The 16,963-nt window shown below is 46.9% G+C and overlaps 1 protein-coding gene across 1 annotated transcript in view; it reads left to right on the top strand.

Annotated features, from left to right (window-relative positions):
• The window catches only part of LOC147109099 (latent-transforming growth factor beta-binding protein 2-like), an 817,740-nt gene that overhangs the window by 634,432 nt on the left and 166,345 nt on the right, over nt 1-16,963 (top strand). The window contains exons 21-22 of the mRNA XM_086002712.1: nt 7,685-7,807; nt 16,009-16,134. Coding sequence (XP_085858838.1) covers nt 7,685-7,807; nt 16,009-16,134 — 249 coding nt within the window. The remainder of the gene's footprint in view (nt 1-7,684; nt 7,808-16,008; nt 16,135-16,963) is intronic.

Here is a 16,963-nt window from a genome sequence, read left to right as displayed (position 1 = left end):
CTTTTGGAAGTCTAAATACACTACGTCCACTGGTTCCCCTTTATCCACCCTATATGTTACTTCCTCAAAGAACTCCAGCAAATTTGTCAAACATGACTTCCCCTTCACAAAACCATGCTGACTTTGTCCTATTAAATTATGATTATCCAAATGTCCTGTTACTGTCTCCTTAATAATGGACTCCAAAATTTTACCTACCACAGATGTTAGGCTAACCGGTCTATAGTTTCCAGCCTTCTGTCTACTGCCCTTTTTAAATAAGGGTGTTACATTAGCAGTTTTCCAGTCTGCCGGGACCTTTGCCGAGTCCAGGGAGTTTTGGAAAATTATTACCAATGCATCCACAATCCCTACCGCCACTTCCCTCAAGACCCTAGGATATAAGCCATTAGGTCCAGGTGATTTATCCGCCTTGAGTCCCATTATTTTACCGAGTACCACTTCCTTAGTGATTTTGATCGTGTTTAGCTCCTCCCCCCCCCTTTAGCCCCCTGTTTGTCCAGTGTTGGGATATTCTTAGTGTCTTCTACTGTAAAGACTGATATAAAATATTCATTCAGTGTTTTTACCATCTCCATATTTCCCACCATTAATTTCCCGGTCTCATCCTCTAAGGGACCAACATTTACTTTAGCCACCCTTTTTCTTTTTATATAACTATAAAAACTCTTACAATCTGTTTTTATATTTTTTGCTAATTTACTTTCATAATCTATCTTCCCTTTCTTAATCAATCTTTTTGTTATTTTTTGCTGTCTTTTAAAGTTTTCCCAATCCTCTATCCTCCCACTAGATTTGGCTACCTTATATGCCCTTGTTTTTAGTCGAATACTATCCTTAATTTCTTTACTTAGCCACGGATGGCTGTCTTTTCTTTTACACCCTTTTCTTCTCAGTGGAATATATTTTTTGGAAGTTGTAAAATAACTCCTTAAATGTACACCACTGATCATGTATCGTCTTACCCTTTAATCTACTTTCCCAATCCACTCTACTCAATTCCGCTCTCATACCTTCATAGTCTCCTTTATTCAAGCTTAGCATGCTTGTTTGAGATCCAACCTTCTCACCCTCTAATTGAATATGGAATTCAACCATGTTATGGTCACTCATTCCAAGGGGAACCTTTACTAGGACATTTTTAATTAATCCTGTCTCGTTACACAGGACCAGATCTAAGGTTGCTTGCCCCCTGGTCGGTTCAGTTACATACTGCTCAAGAAACCCATCCCTAATACACTCAATGAACTCATCCTCAAGGCAGCCCTGCCCAATTTGATTTGTCCAATTAATATGATAGTTAAAATCCCCCATAATTATAGATGTTCCCTTATTACAAGCCTCAACTATTTCCTGATTGATACTCCGTCCAACAGAGTTACCACTGTTCGGAGGCCTATAGACTACGCCCACTAGTGTTTTTTTCCCCTTATTATTCCTTACCTCCACCCAAACTCTTTCATTATCCTGATCTTTTGACCCAATATCATTTCTCTGTATTACAGTGATTCCTTCCTTTATTAACATAGCCACCCCACCTCCCCTTCCTTCCTGCCTGTCCTTCCTGATCATTAAATAACCTGGTATGTTTAATTCCCAGGCATTGTCACCCTGCAGCCATGTTTCTGTAATGGCCACAAGATCATACCCATATGTAGTTATTTGTGCCATTAACTCGTCTATTTTGTTACGAATGCTACGTGCATTCAGATAGAGAACTTTCAAAGATGTTTTGTGACACTTAGTTCCTGCTTTTGCCCTTTTTATTACTTTACCTTTTACTCCATACCTTCTGCCCCTTCCTGACACGCTCTGGTTATTAATTTCCCCACTGCTACCTAAGTCTATGACCTTCTCTGTTGTCATTTTTATGATTTGCTCTCTAGGAACCTCCCCCCCCACTAGTTAGTTTAAAGCCCTCTCTACAGCCCTAGTTATATGATCTGCCAGGACTCTAGTCCCAGCACTGGCCAAGTGAAGCCCGTCCCAACGGAACAGTTCCCTCCTGCCCCAGTACTGGTGCCAGTGTCCCAGGAAGCAAAACCCATTTCTCCCACACCAGTCTTTGAGCCACGCATTTAACTCTCTAATTTTATTTGTCCTAGCCAAATTCGCTCGTGGCTCAGGTAATAATCCAGAGATTATTACCCTTGTGGTTCTGCTTTTTAATTTGACCCCTAGCTGCTCAAACTCCCTCAGCAGAACCTCCTTCCTTGTCCTATCTATTTCGTTGGTACCAACATGGACCACAACAACTGGATCCTCCCCCTCCCACTCCAAGTTTCTCTCCAGTCCAGAGGAGATGTCCTTAACCCTGGCACCGGGCAGGCAACACAGCCTTCGGGACTCTCGCTCTCGGCTGCAAAGAACTCTATCTATCCCCCTAACGATACTATCCCCTACCACTACAACATTTCTTTTAACTCCCCCCACTTGAATGGCCCCCCGCTCCACGGTGCTGTGGCCAGGTTGCTCATCCCCCCCGCAGTCCCTGTTCCCATCCTCACAGGGAGTAAGAGCCTCGAACCTGTTGGACAAGTGCAAGGGCTGCGGCTCCTCCAACACTACCTCCTGGATCCCTGTACCTGCCTCACTTCTAGTCACACCACCCTGACCGTGGCCACGGACTACATCTGAATTAATTAATCTAATTGGTGTGAATACCTCGTGATACACAGAGTCCATTTAACTCTCCCCCTCCCTGATGTGTCTCAGTGTTTGAAGCTCGGACTCCAGCTCTTCAACACGGAGCCGGAGTTCCTCGAGCAGCCAACACTTACTGCAAATGTGATCACCGTGAGCATCAATGGTGTCCACCAGCTCCCACATATTGCAGCAGTAACACATCACCTGATCTCCCATTCTATGTAATTAATTAAATTTATTAATATTATTCTTAAATACCCTCTGCCCCGATTCTAGATGGTGAATATCACACCTTAGAAACTATAAACCAAAGAGATTTAAGCTTAAAAAGGGAGAAATACTTACCAACCAATCACTTACCCGCTTTCTGGGGACGTCACACTTGGATTACTTTTTACCTCTCTCCTTCCCTCCGAGTTCCCAGACTGGAGATTGGTAGGCCTTACCTGGGTCTCTGGGGCCTTTTATAGCCCCGCTCTGCCGCTCGAGATTCCCGCCGACGCTGTGAGGCCTTACCTGGGTCTCTGGGGCCTTTTATAGCCCCGCTCTGCCGCTCGAGATTCCCGCCGACGCACTGGAGACGGAGAAACTGGGAGAATGGAATAGAGTCCTTACAGGAAGCAGGGTGGGAGGAAGTGTAGTCAAGGTAGCTGTAGGAGTCATTGGGCTTATAGTGGATATTGGTCGATAGCCTATCCCCAGAAATGGAGATAGAGAAGTTGAGGAAAGGAAGAGTCGGAGATGAACCATGTGAAGGCGAGGGAAGGGTGGAAATTGGAAGCAAAGTGGATTATATTTTCCAGTTCGGGGCGAGACCAGGAAACAGCACTGATAGAAACATAGAAAAATAGGAGCAGGAGTAGGCCATTCGGCCCTTCGAGCCTGCTCCGCCATTCAATATGATCATGGCTGATCCTCTATCTCAATACCATATTCCAGCTCTCTCCCCATTCCCCTTGATGCCTTTTGTGTCTAGAGAATTCCATGCGTTCACCACCCTCTGAATGAAGAAATTTCTCCTCATCTCAGTCCTAAATGTCCTACCCTGTATCCTGAGACTGTGACCCCTCGTTTTAGATCCCCCCAGCCAGGGAAAACATCCTCCCTGCATCCAGTCTGTCTCGCCCTGTCAGAATTTTATACGTTTCAATGAGATTCCCTCTCATTCTTCTAAACCCTAGTGAATACAGGCCTAGTCGACCCAATCTCTCCTCATATGACAGTCCTACTATCCCAGGAATCAGTCTGGTGAACCAGACGTGATACAGTCATCAATGTACTGGTGAGGAAGGGGACCTGAGTAGGACTGGAACAAAGAATGTTCCACATATCCCACAAAAAGGCAGGCATAGCTAGGAACCATATGGGTTCCCATAGCAACACCTTTTATTTGTTTATTTTTTTTATTAGCAACACCTTTTATTTAGAGGAAGTGAGTGGAGTCAAAGGAGAAGTTGTTCAATGTGAGAACAAGTTCAGCCAGGCGGAGGAGGGTGGTGGTGGATGGGGACTGGTTGGGCCTCTGTTCAAGGAAGAAGCGGAGCGCCCTCAGGCCGTCCTGGTGGGGTTGGAAGTGTAGAGGGATTCGACATCTGTGGTGAAAAGGAGATGGTTAGGGTCAAGAAACTGGAAACTGTTAAAGTGGCGGAGGGCGTCGGAAGAGCCGCGGATGTAGGTAGGAAGAGACTGGATAAGGGGAGGAAAAAATAGGGTCGAGATAGGAAGAAATACATTTTGTGGGGCAAGAACAGGCTGAAGCAATCGATCTACCAGTGCAGTCCTGTTTCTGGATCTTGGGAAGGCAGTGGAAGCGGGCTGTGTGGGGTTGGAGGACTATGAGGTTGGAGGCCGTGGAGGGAAGATCTCCAGAGGAGATGAGGTCAGTGACAGTCTTGGAAACGATGGCTTGATGTACTTTGATGAACAATTCAAAGGCTGTTGTACTTTCTGACTGTCTGTCTGAAATCAATTGTTGGATCAGTCAAAATATTTTAAGCTCAATGTCTACAAAGCCAAATCCCCCTCTTTCAGTTTTGGGCAGCTCCCATGCACCTTTTACTCCAACTCTGTCAATCTCCCAGCTACCCTCTCAGGCTGAATCTAGTACTGCACAACCTGCTTTACCTTGAACTGAATTTTTTAACTCCATACCAAGTCCATCACCGAGATGGCATTTTGTTACCCCTGGACATTGACTGTTTATGCCCTACCTTTCCCCTACTGCTACTGAAATTATAATCCATGCTTTTATAATTTTGGCAATTAAATTCTCAAATAGTCTGCACCACCACTCTTCACAAATTTCAGCTAATCCAGAACTCTTCCGCCCGTGTCCTCTCCTATACAAAGTCCTGCATGCCCACCACTCTCATCCTCCCCACTGGCTCCCTGAGCCCCAGAAAATTGACTTCAAGATACTCAACTTCATCATGAATCCTTCTGTGGTTTGGCTGCACGCGTTCTAGGCAATCTGCTCCAGCCATACATCCCTGCTTGCACCCTCTGCTGCTCTGACTCCACATCCCTGCTTGTTGCACCTCTGGAATTCCATCTCAAAATCGCTTTGACTTGCTACTACACTACTTGTCTTCAGAACCTCTCACATACTTGACCACCACCCTAATCTTCTTTTCCTGCTCAGTCTCCGCCTCTTTTTCTAGTAAAGCACTCTGAAACATTCTATAATCCGTGGATCACAATATGAAGCACCTCATTATTATAATGGGAACAGGGCTATCATAAGGTTATGATTAGTGAGAGAGTCAACTATTTTCATTGCAATGAGAATGCCAGGACAGCCCTACTACCACTGCACACTGTCTCACTGAGAGTGGGACTGAGAAGCAACTGCAGCGGTGATCGATGCCAAGTTAGGAATGGCCATGGAGCAGGAGAAAGGTTAGAAACATGCAGGAAAGTTGCACAGAAATACCTTTAGTTTAATTCTGAATGATAGCAACCCTATTTAGATTGGGGTTGCCAATTTTAACTGCAGTTTTTTTATGCAGCATTGCAACTAATCCCTTATTGGATTAACAGATGTAGACAATTTAAACAAAAGTAATAGAAGGAAGTTATTTTGCATGTAATTAACCAGTTGCTGTGATCTTTTGCACATGGGCTTAACTTTCTTTTAATGAACAGATGAACTGCGTTTCCATGACCGCTTACTGAATAAATTCAGTGCACGATGGGTGCTGAACCACACCAATTAGGAGGGCCTTCCCCAATGGATCAGTGGCTAGGTGTGATATAGACAGATAGGATTTGATAGATGTGATACAGATAGGAAGGATCCATGTTTAATCCTCAGTCTGTGCTCGACTGTGTCAGATTGGACACCAAAAATGCATCTTTATAGTATGAGAACAGGATTGAGCTCAGTCCCCCACGTCAATTAACCTACCAACACTCGGGGGTTGGCGGGGGGGGGGGAAATTGGTCTATGCCAGTAGCACTAAATGGGTTCCTAGTGAATTGGCACTCTGTTTTACACCATATACTCACATTTCTTTTCCATTGAGTCAAATTTATGGTATAAAAGGGGCTGCCTGATTCGCTGTGAGCCCTTTTCACGTTACTGGTGTTAACCAATTTCACGCCCTCATTGTCTGTATTCATACATGAAAAATGTCCAGTTAGATGATATATTGGAGCTAGAATCATAACCTAGCACCAATCACCATCTTCAATTGAGAAGGAGAGAAGATTTGAGGGGAAAATAAAGGAAGGCCAAAAGTAATTTTTACATTTGTGTTCTGAATGTGGGCGATGCAGGCAAGGCCACATTGTTGTCCATCTCCAGTTGCCCTGTGAATATGATGGACCTTCTTTTTAAACCACTGCAGTCCTTGTATTGATGATGCCCCTACAAAGGTTGATTTGATAGTAACTTCCTTCCCCCGCGACCTCTGCCACTGAGAGGGACAAGAGCAGCATCGTCTCCAATTCCCTCACCAAGTTACGCACCATCCTGACTTGGGCTTGTATCGCCATTCCTTCAATGTTGCTGGGTCAACATCCTGGAATTCCCTACCTAACACCATTGTGGGAGCACCAGTTCAAAGAGAAGGCCCACTACCACCTTCCCTGTACAACTACGATGGGCAATTAGTGTGGCCTTGCTAGCATCACCCACATCCCAAGAACAGATAAAAAGAAATGGTAGGTAGAGAGTTGCACAATTTTGACCCGGCAACAATGAAAGAATGATGTGTGACTTGGACGGGAAGTTTCACCTCTAGTCTGCATTGAGTTGGCTCAGCTCTACCAGGGTGGTGATAGGAGTGCTAGAATTGGTTTCAGCTCCCTCTGAGCAGGGACACTAAATCAGCCAGGGATCCTGCTGCTGATGACAGTGCAGTGACTCTTAATGATGCCCCCACATAGTTGCAAAAGCATCCGTACACAACTGTCTAGGAACACACGTGAAAAATAGCCGCTTGGATAAGATACTGATGGCATTCATAAAACCTTACCCCAGCATGAATCAGTGCTTCAGCAGAGAAGAGCAAAATAATGGTGGGAGGGTGGAAGAAAGAAAAATAAATGAATTGTAGCTTGTGTGATTGAGTAGGTTTGGCATAACCTCCTGTTGTTGACATACAATAGACAGAGCAACAAGGAGCCAGTTTTACACCCTGTTATTTGCTGATGCAAACTTGTTGGGTTAATGACTTCAGTCCTTGAGCACATCCAAGACGTGCTGCTGCCAACTGGGATCAGTGCGTACATTCTTGATAGTGTGTGCTTCATGGAACAATTAGACTAAAGGGAACATTTTTTCTTTCCTCAGTAGTGTTGCCATTCGAGGCTTTCACTTTATATTATTTCACTGCTACTCCTGTCAGCTTTGTGGATTATTAATTGTAAATACAATAATTGTTATGACTATTTACTAGACATTAAGTGAAAAAATAAAGCATGTGCATTTTGGTTGTTTTTCTTGTGTAATTGAATCCTTCTGGAATTATTTTGTTTTAACCCAAATTGGGAGCCTTACAGCCCTAATGTTGTTATGATTTTGGTCCTGTTTCAGATGAGGATGAGTGCTTGACTTCTGGCATTTGTGCCAATGGGAATTGTATCAATATGGATGGAACTTACAGATGCATTTGTAACCAAGGTTTTGAACCTGTGACAGACCAAAAGAGCTGCCGAGGTATGTGAACATTTTCAACTAAGTCCAATACAACCTAGACCATTTGACTCAGGAGTTCTCAACATGTGGCCCTTGCACCAAAACTGACCCGCAAACTCCTTTTACCCAACTCATTGGCCTAGAAATTCAGTTGTTAGCGCCAGCCGCTAGCGCCTTAGGAGGAGGAGAAGTGGGGCGCGAAGCAGCTAGCGCCCAGGCGCGGCGCAATCTGCGCCTCTCGCAAACTTCAGTCAAGATTTAGCGGTGGCGCAAAACCGCAGCGCCCGCTCAGCTGCGCGTGCAGATCCTGACATCATTTGATGGTGCAACGCCCTTGGTGCGCCCCGAACCGGAACATCAGTGGTGCCCCCCTTCTGTGCGCCTGGCGCCCCCAGCGACTGGTTGAATGGAACGGTTCCCAGTCGCTGTGGGGTGCGGGGGGCGCTATTTAAAGGGGACTCTTCCTGCATTCTTTGTGGCAGCCATTTTGTTCCACTCCTTCTGTGTGAGAGAGAGAGATTTGGAGAGAGACAAAGGGAGAGAGCTTTCTGCTTTGACTCAGCGCTCGCACAGGTACTTCTGGCTTCAGGCCAGTGCTTTGCACTTGGATAGCCTTGCCATAGCCTTGAGTCGCCACATATAATGCGGGCTGTAATGGGTGGAAACGTTGGGTTTCTGCATTGCATTCAAGGGGCTCAGAGACGCCGAGAGAGAGTGCCAGTCATGGCCAGACAGAGAAGGGCCAACAGGCGTCGGCACAGGAGGCCTTACCCACCCAGGGTCTACCGCCAGCCGTTCTCATATCTCAACATGTCTGAGGAGCAGTGTGTTCGGAGGCTGAGATTCAGAAGGGAGATGGTCACTGAGATCTGCCACCTGCTTCAGAGAGATCTGCAACCACAGCTGAGGAGCAGGACGTCTCTGTCGGTGGCAGTGAAGGTGACAGTGGCTCTCAACTTCTATGCCAAAGGCTCCTTCCAATCCGCTACTGGGTACATTGCCAATATCTCCCAGTTCGCGGTACATTGCTGCATCCGCCAGGTGACGAATGCCCTCTTCAGAAGAAGACGTCAGTACATCTCCTTCCCCATGACCCCGGACAAGCAGCAAGAGCGTGCAATGGGATTTGCAAGAATAGCGGGCTTCCCCATGGTCCAGGGCGCCATTGACTGCACACATGTGGCTTTACGGGCACCTCTACAGAATGCCGCGGATTACCGCAACCAGAAGGGCTACCATTCGCTCAACGTCCAGTTGGTGTGTGACCACAGGCAGCTCATACTAGCTGTCAATGCCCACTTTCCAGGCAGCAGCCACGATGCCTTCATCCTGTGCCAGACTTCTGTGGCAGACATTCTCGAAGCCCCGGCTCACCCAGGAGGCTGGCTTGTCATGGACAAGAGCTATCCTTTGTGCACCTGGCTGATGACCCTGCTCCATGTGCCCAGCACCCCTGCTGAAGAACGATACAATGACAGCCATCAAGCGACCAGGAACATCATTGAGCACACAATCGGCGTGCTCAAGCAACGGTTCCGCTGTCTGGACCATTCCGGGGGAGCCCTACAGTCCTCGCCTGAGCGAGTCTCCCATTTCGTTGTAGTGTGCTGCATGCTGCACAATCTGGCTATCCTCAGGACTCAGCCACTGCCAGCAGACATTGGAGGACCACCAGAGGAGGAGGAGCACCAAGACGGGAGGGAGGCACAAAGTGCAAGGGCCGTCCATCGGCGGATTATTGCAAGTCGGTTCTAGGCCCCCTCTCAGGGAATGGCTTGTGCCATTGAAAGAATATGAATGGAGCCGCTCCGCAAACCCTCAGCCGGTCAAGGCAACAAATAGTTCAAAGTGCAAACATGGACAATCTGAATAAAGACAATTTTTTATTTTACAAACTCTGTGCCCTTCCCGCATGACAAACAAATACAGAGAAACCCCCCAAAAAGCAGTCAGACACATAACTGGCTCTTACAACCTGGAGAAAATGAAAAAAACAGTTAAACAAAAATGACCATGATCCTTGGCCTTCACATAAAAAACAAACACAACATTCTCGGCCTTCATGTAAAAAACAAACACAACATTCTCAGCCTTCATATAAAAAAAAAACATTTTGCCACACCTTCTACTTTTTCGCCTGCGCGGGTGATCTGCCTCGCTTGCGCGATTTGCCCCTTCCCGTCCTGCAGCTCCTCCTCAATGGGACCCCAGTGGCTGCAGCCAAGCTGGGGGAAGGCTGCTGAGGGTCAGATGGTGAGTTGGCAGATACCCTTGGGGGACAGCCTGGACCAGCTCTGGGCCTGGAGGGCCCGGCTGCTGACTGCTCCAACTCTGCTTGGGCGGCAGCAGTCTATCCTACGGGTGGTGGCAGCTGCAGTGGAGGAGTGACAGTTTTGGCAGCAGGAATGCTGCCAACCTGACAGAGCACAGGCACTCCCTGGTCGGCCGATACACTGGCACTCGCACGGGCCAGCACTGAAGCATGCGCAGCAATCTGCTGAAGCACAGACTGCTGGGCTGCTGCGGCGCGGCGAGGGCCCCGGCGATTCCTGGCCGATCCAGCGAGGGTGGCAGAAGTTAGTGCCCGTGTGGCCCTGATCTGTGTCTGCATCAGACCAGCCAGTGATTGCATGGCACGACTAAGCACTTGGCTGGAAGCTGCCTGTGCTGCCCCAAAGTCCTGCAGACTCCTGGCCTGTGCTGCCCTGAATTCCTGAACACTCCTTGCCAGTGACTCTATGGAGTCAGGCATCCTTGCCACTGCAGCCATGAGCTCAGTGTGCCTGCGCTCAGCCTGGGCGCCCATTTCACCAAGGAGCCGCACCTCCTCTGCGCTGACCGTAGCAGGACTGGAGGCCGCACTCACCCTCCGGGGAGAAGGCCGCCGAGCTTCCCCACCCCTCCCGCGTTGCTGCAGCCCGCTGGGCCCCGGAGCTTCACCGTCATCAGACCCTTCCCCCCCTGCTCCCCTCCAGGGAAGACGTGTCCCCATCATGGCCATGGGCTGCCTCGGCTGAGGGTGGCACTGATAGGCCGGCTTCCTCTTCCTCCTCCTCGAATTCCGAATCAGTCGCTGTGCCAGCTTGAGGGCCCGCCTCCTCACCTGGCAATTCAGCATCTGAAAGCAGGGAGGCACAGGAGTTGCTTTAGAGTGAGGACAGGGCGGCAGCGAGGGAGGCATGAGTGCTGCAATGCACTGCATTGGTTCGAGAGTGGCAAAGGATGCTGGTGTGAGGCACAAGTGGAAAGAGAGAGGTCAAAAAGGTGATGACCTTACCATTGCTGTCCAGAACGGGGTCGGCATCTCCAGTGGCGACAGGGCCAATCAGCCGGCCTCCCATTATCCGCTCCACTCACTGCTCCAGGTCGCTCAGGTCTTTAAGGTCAGGACGGCCTCCCCCGGTCCGTCGCTGCTGCCTCCGATTGTGGGCCAGCTTGCCCTGCAAGAGAAAGGACGGCCTCTGAGTACAGTGTCAAGCCCTGATCTTGCCTGCACTGTCTCCCATGGTGGAATAGCCCTGACAGTGTCAAGCCCTGATCTTGCCTGCACTGTCTCCCATGGTGGAAAAGCCCTGACAGTGTCGAGCCCTGATCTTGCCTGCACAGTCTCCCATGGTGGAATAGCCCTGACAGTGTCAAGCCCTCATCTTGCCTGCACTGTCTCCCATGGTTGAATAGCCCTGACAGTGTGTAAAGTGGTGAATGTGCATGTGATTTTCATGAGAGTCCCATAGCTGTTGGATGAGGGCTGGGCATTGGGGCTTTCAGGACCCTTTGGCCGTAAAGTGAGGTGCCCATGCAGGGATGAAGAGGATACTGGAAAGGGTACTCACCCTGACAACCCGAGTGAGGTCGTTGAACTTTTTTCTGCACTGCGTGGGTGTCCTGGGGACCATGCTGCTGGAGGTCACTCTGTTCGCCACCTCCCTCCAGGCTTTTCTGTACTCGCTGGGCAGCGGCCTCCTGCCACTGTCAGGGAAGAGGACAGGTCGCCTGCGCTCCACTGCGCCAACCAGAAGCTTCAGGGCACCCTCGCTGAAGCGCTGCGCTCGCTCCCTGGCCTTCTCCATAGTCGTGGGCGTAGCGTTCTTGAAGCAGCTCTGTTTAGGCCTAGATTCAGGGCTGCAGTGTGCAGGGCGTGGGTGCAATCCAAATCGACCCTGCCCCTTTAAGAGCTGACCGGCGCCAGCGTGTCTGCCTTCAATCAATAACTCGCCGCACCTGCGCTGCGCCCGCCCTCGTTGGTAGCGCCTCGGATCGCCGGCTTAGCGCCTTATGATAGTCGTGCACCGCCTGCTTTAGCGCAGCAGCAACCTCTTGGGGCGATGCAACTCAATTTCGGCGAAGGTGGCGCTAAGTTGAGCCGGCCGCTAAATTTAGCGAACGTCCGGCTGTAGCGCCCCAAACGTGGCGATACTGAATTTCTAGGCCATTGTTTCTTCTTTGCATGCTTGTGCATTCTGCTGATTCCTGCCTCGGCTCTTTAAAATTCCCAGGCCTGGAGGATTGGAAAAGGCTGTGCTCTGACTAGTGGGTTTAGACTGATCAGGAGTCTATCTTTACCAGTTCTCCGGGCCTAGGAAGTTTGAAAAGCTGAGCCTGAAGCTTTCAAGTAGTAAAACTTTGCAATGGAGGATGCTCACACAACTGGTGGCTGCCGCGACAAAAGGAAAAATCAGCAGAGGCAAAGTGAGCAGTGGGGAGGAAGAAATGGTTAGGACATTGGGTGTCGGTGGACCAGACAAGACATGGTGGTAGAAGAGGGCAGCAGATGAAGAGAGAGTTGACCAAACCTGGCCAGCAAGTGGAGAGCAAAAAGGTAAGTAAGGTTCAGGCAGCGAATCAATTTTTGAAGGGAAGTTTCTTCTAAAAATCTCTATTAACTCCACTCTTGGCCTTCCCTTCGGTGATATAAATAGTCACACTATCTGAAATCTGTCCTCATAACTCGTTTTCCATCCCTGACGTCATCCTGGTGATTTTATGCTGTATGCTCTCTTTGGCTTTAATGTCCTTTCTGTAATGCGACACCAAAAATTGTACGCAATACTCAGTGGCCTAACCAATGTTTTGTACAAATTTATCATTATTTCTTTACTCTTGCACTTTATGCCCCTATTATGCTGTTAACCTTTTTTGTGGCTTTACTTGCAGGAACACTTTAAGGGAATGTTTTTGAACCCCGAGACCTCTCTGCTCATACACCCTTCAGTGTCTTTCCATTAAGTGTATACTCCCATTCCTTGTTCTTTCTCCAACTGATCCACATTAAATTGCACCTGTCACCTGGCCCCTAATCTGTCCATCTCTTCCTGAATTCTTTTACAGCTCTCTTTGATGTTTGCCAAACCCCCTACTTTTGCATTATCAGATAACTTTGAGACTGTGCTCCCCATGATGAATTCCAAATCATCGATATATACCGAAACCAAAAGTGGATATGGCACTGATCCATGGAGTATATCACTTCCAACTCTTTTTCATTCCATTTATCCTAACTCTGTTTCCTGTCCATCAAGCAACTTCATATCCATGCTGCTACATTTCCTCTTATACCATATCACTGATTTTTTTAACACGCCACTTGTGAGAAACCTTATTGAACATCTTCCAAAAAATCCATACGCACTGCATCTACTAAATTCCCTTTATCTATCCAATCAGTCAAAACACTTTATTAAATTTATTAAACATGATTCACCATTAACAAGTCCAGACTTGGCTAGTCATGATTAACCCGTGAAGTTCTAAATGCTCACCAAATTTATTTCAAATTGTTGATTCTGAAAGTTGCCCACAACTGACATTAGACTAACTAGTCTGTCGGTACCTGGTTTGCCCTTCTCTCCCTATTTGAACAAAGGTGTCACCTTGGCAGCAAAGGTGTTATATTGATTCCCTCTTCCAAAAGGTTGGATACCTCTGATTTAACTGATTCCATACTATGGCCATTAATAGCGTACTAAGAGCACGGAGCCTATAGAATATACCACTGAATTTTTAGCTACTTTGGTAGATGCTGGGGAATAGAACCCCTTGCCTAGCCTGCTTTATCAGTCAGCGGATTATAACTGGTACGAGAAAACCTAGACAAAAAAAACATTTACACGGAATATGAGCAAAAGTTGGATTGCTTTAACAGTTAATCTCCAATATTTAGAAGGCTTAACATAGATGGTAAATAACAAGTTATAAATCACTGTAGATAGAATCATAGAATAGTTACAGCATAGAACGAGGTCATTCGGCCCATCGAGCCTGTGCCAGCTCTCTGCAAGGGCATTTCCGCTAGTCCCACTCCCCCGCCCTTTCACCGTAGCCCTGTAAATAAAATTCCCTCGGGTACTTATCCAATTCCCTTTTGAAAGCCATGATTGAATCTGCCTCCACCACCCTTTCAGGCAGTGCATTACAGATCCTAACCACTCGCTGCGTACAAAGGTTTTTCCTCATATCGCCTTTGGTTCTTTTGCCAAACACCTTAAACCTGTGTCCTCTGCTTCTTGACCCTTCTGCCAATGTGAATAGTTTCTCTCTATCTACTCTGTCTAGACCCCTCATGATTTTGAACAGAGATTTTACCACAGTGAAATTTTTCTTCTCTACTGCCAAAGACTTATTCCTGATTGATGCATTGATTATTCAGCTCGCATAAATGCAGCTTTCAGGCTGATCTGTGTTAGGATTGACCTTCTGTTCAAGTAGTGTTATTCCTGTAGAGTAATAGCATTAGTCCTAATATGTCCCTTAATGTATTGATTATTTATACTTGCTTCATAGATATTGATGAATGTGCTTTCCTGGCTGTTTGCCCTGATGGAATCTGCACAAACACTGAAGGATCCTACACCTCCTCTCTCTGTGCTAATGGATACAGAGGCCCCACTCTTTACTGGGGCAGGATTTCCAAGCGGGGTGGGGGAGGAGTCCTGGCCAGAAGTCTGGGTTTCCCCGACTGCTGTGGAGTTGTGTTTTTTTTACAGCTGGTTCCCCGCCCGGAAGCCAGCCTGATTGACAGGTTTGGCGCCCAGTCAGGCAGGGAATGCTGCAGAAGAGGCCGCGGCCCAGGAGCAGCTGGGCTTCCTGCTGCTGGAATAGAGATGTGGGGGGGGGGTGCGGTGTGGGTGCTGCATGGCTTGAAGGATTGGGGATGATCGTGGGGGGGTTGGGCAGAGATAGGAGGCAGAGATGGGGGTCTGATGGTTGGGGGTAGTCGGTGATCACAGGGAGGGAAGCAGGTTAGCTTGGGGGGCCGAGAGGAAATTGAAATACCCTTCTCCTTCAAAACCTATCAACCTTGAAAACTATCAGACCGTGCAATCAAAACGTAAAAAATACATAAAATCTTCAATACAGTATATGTATCTGCAAATACCATGTAACCTGTAATGTACCATGACCGAAGAAAAAGTATAAGTTTACTGAAATTATTTTTTTTTTAAGTGCCATGGCACACATCTCGTTCAAAGCTGATTCACCTTGTCCCAAACATAGGACTATCCTTGTACAGGAAACTTTGTGTTATCCGGAGGCTAAATGTCCGGCAAGCTCGAGCCACCGTCAAAAATCAGGAGCCGTTTTGTTAGGTTTTTTTTCTTCTCGTGGCTTTTTTTTCAACAGTCAGGCTCTGCAAAGTCTCTGTAGCTTAGCAACAGCTTCAGAGAGACGCTTCCAAGGTACGGGCCGACTGTTTAGAAGCTGTTGCTAAGCAACAGTGTTTGTTGTCAGATACGGCGATGAAAAGCTCCGTATGCTTCAACATTAACGCTGGTGTGTCCGGCAGTTTTGAGGGAACGGCAACAGCTCGGTCCCGTCGGTGCCGGATAGCACAAAGTTTCCTGTACTACAATGGAAGAGGTGCAAATCTAATGCCTGGATTCTCAATACTCGCAGCGGTTCGATCTTCAATCCTCCTTCACTGGCGAACTGCTCGTTACTTCCACAGCTCGATGGTCATGAGGCTTGAGGACCAATATCGGGTGCGCCTCTGGCTTCACCATTCAGGCAGAGCGATCGTACCTTGCACCCACTGCATGCCCAAAAATGGGCACACCCGAATTTCTAGGCCTAGGACTCCAGAGTTCTTAAAGGATATGGTTAACAGACTTAAGGCGGACCACATACAAAAACAATTGATTTATGGACTGAAAAAAGTATTTCGTTTTCTCCTAAATCATGACTAAGGGAAACTTAAACTCAATTTATTGTGCTTTGTATTACAGACATTGATGAATGTGTTTCCCTCGATGTTTGTTTTAATGGACTTTGTACAAATACTGAGGGATTTTACACATGCTCATCCTGCAGTCCTGGATACCGAGTATCAGAAGACAGACACAGATGTGAAGGTGGGTATGATGGAGGTACAATGTAGGAGCTCAGTGCTATAAAGCAAACTGTTTCTGGTGCTTGAAATATGAAGTTAGTTACACATAGACAGGGGTCAGATAATGTTTTGAAAGTAATAATTGCAGTTCAGTGAGTTTGGGAGAAAACATACAGATATATTTTTCCAAGTGAAATATGTTCAAAACCATTTTACTTAAATACCAATTACCTCAAACTCAAAGGTTCAAATAGAAATGTTATAGATGATGACACGCATCATTACCTGTAGAAAGCCCTGCCGCGGTTTTTAATTTATATAGACTGGTTTATAAGTTGGATATACTATACCAAAAATATATATTTTTAATTACATCTTTCTGTAAAGACAAATATAAGTGAGTACATTGTGAGAGTTTTGAGTTATTTACATTTTTAAGCTTTTTAGTACTAAATGTCTTTTTCAGCTTTCAATGTGTGCAAGGTTTCTGTAAATATTATTTTCTCAATCCATATAACTTTTAATGATTAATTGGAATTAGTAAAAGATATAGAAATATAGCCTTATTTCTTAATCTGCAGTCGGCTATATTTTCCAGTTTTAGAAATTAGAATATTAATCTGTCCTAGATTTAGACAGTAATCAAAGTGTTTATCATCAGATTAACAAGGGCACCATAGCATTTATTTTGCTGTTAATACAATTAAGGTATGGACAAGAGTCAAATTTGATACAGTTAAAGTCTATGGTGATGATGTTGTAATACGAAGATTTAGCTGCTACCCAATTAGCTGTTGATCGCTTAAATTTAGAGACATAGGCTGGAAATTGCCTCAGAGCTGCTCCCACTC

This window comes from Somniosus microcephalus, chromosome 12 (assembly GCF_052327205.1).
Source record: "Somniosus microcephalus isolate GS21.2 chromosome 12, FLI_Smic_1.0, whole genome shotgun sequence".
NCBI classification, from domain to species: domain Eukaryota; kingdom Metazoa; phylum Chordata; class Chondrichthyes; order Squaliformes; family Somniosidae; genus Somniosus; species Somniosus microcephalus.
Note: the sequence above shows the minus strand (reverse complement) of the source record. Positions and strands in the feature narration are given on the sequence as shown.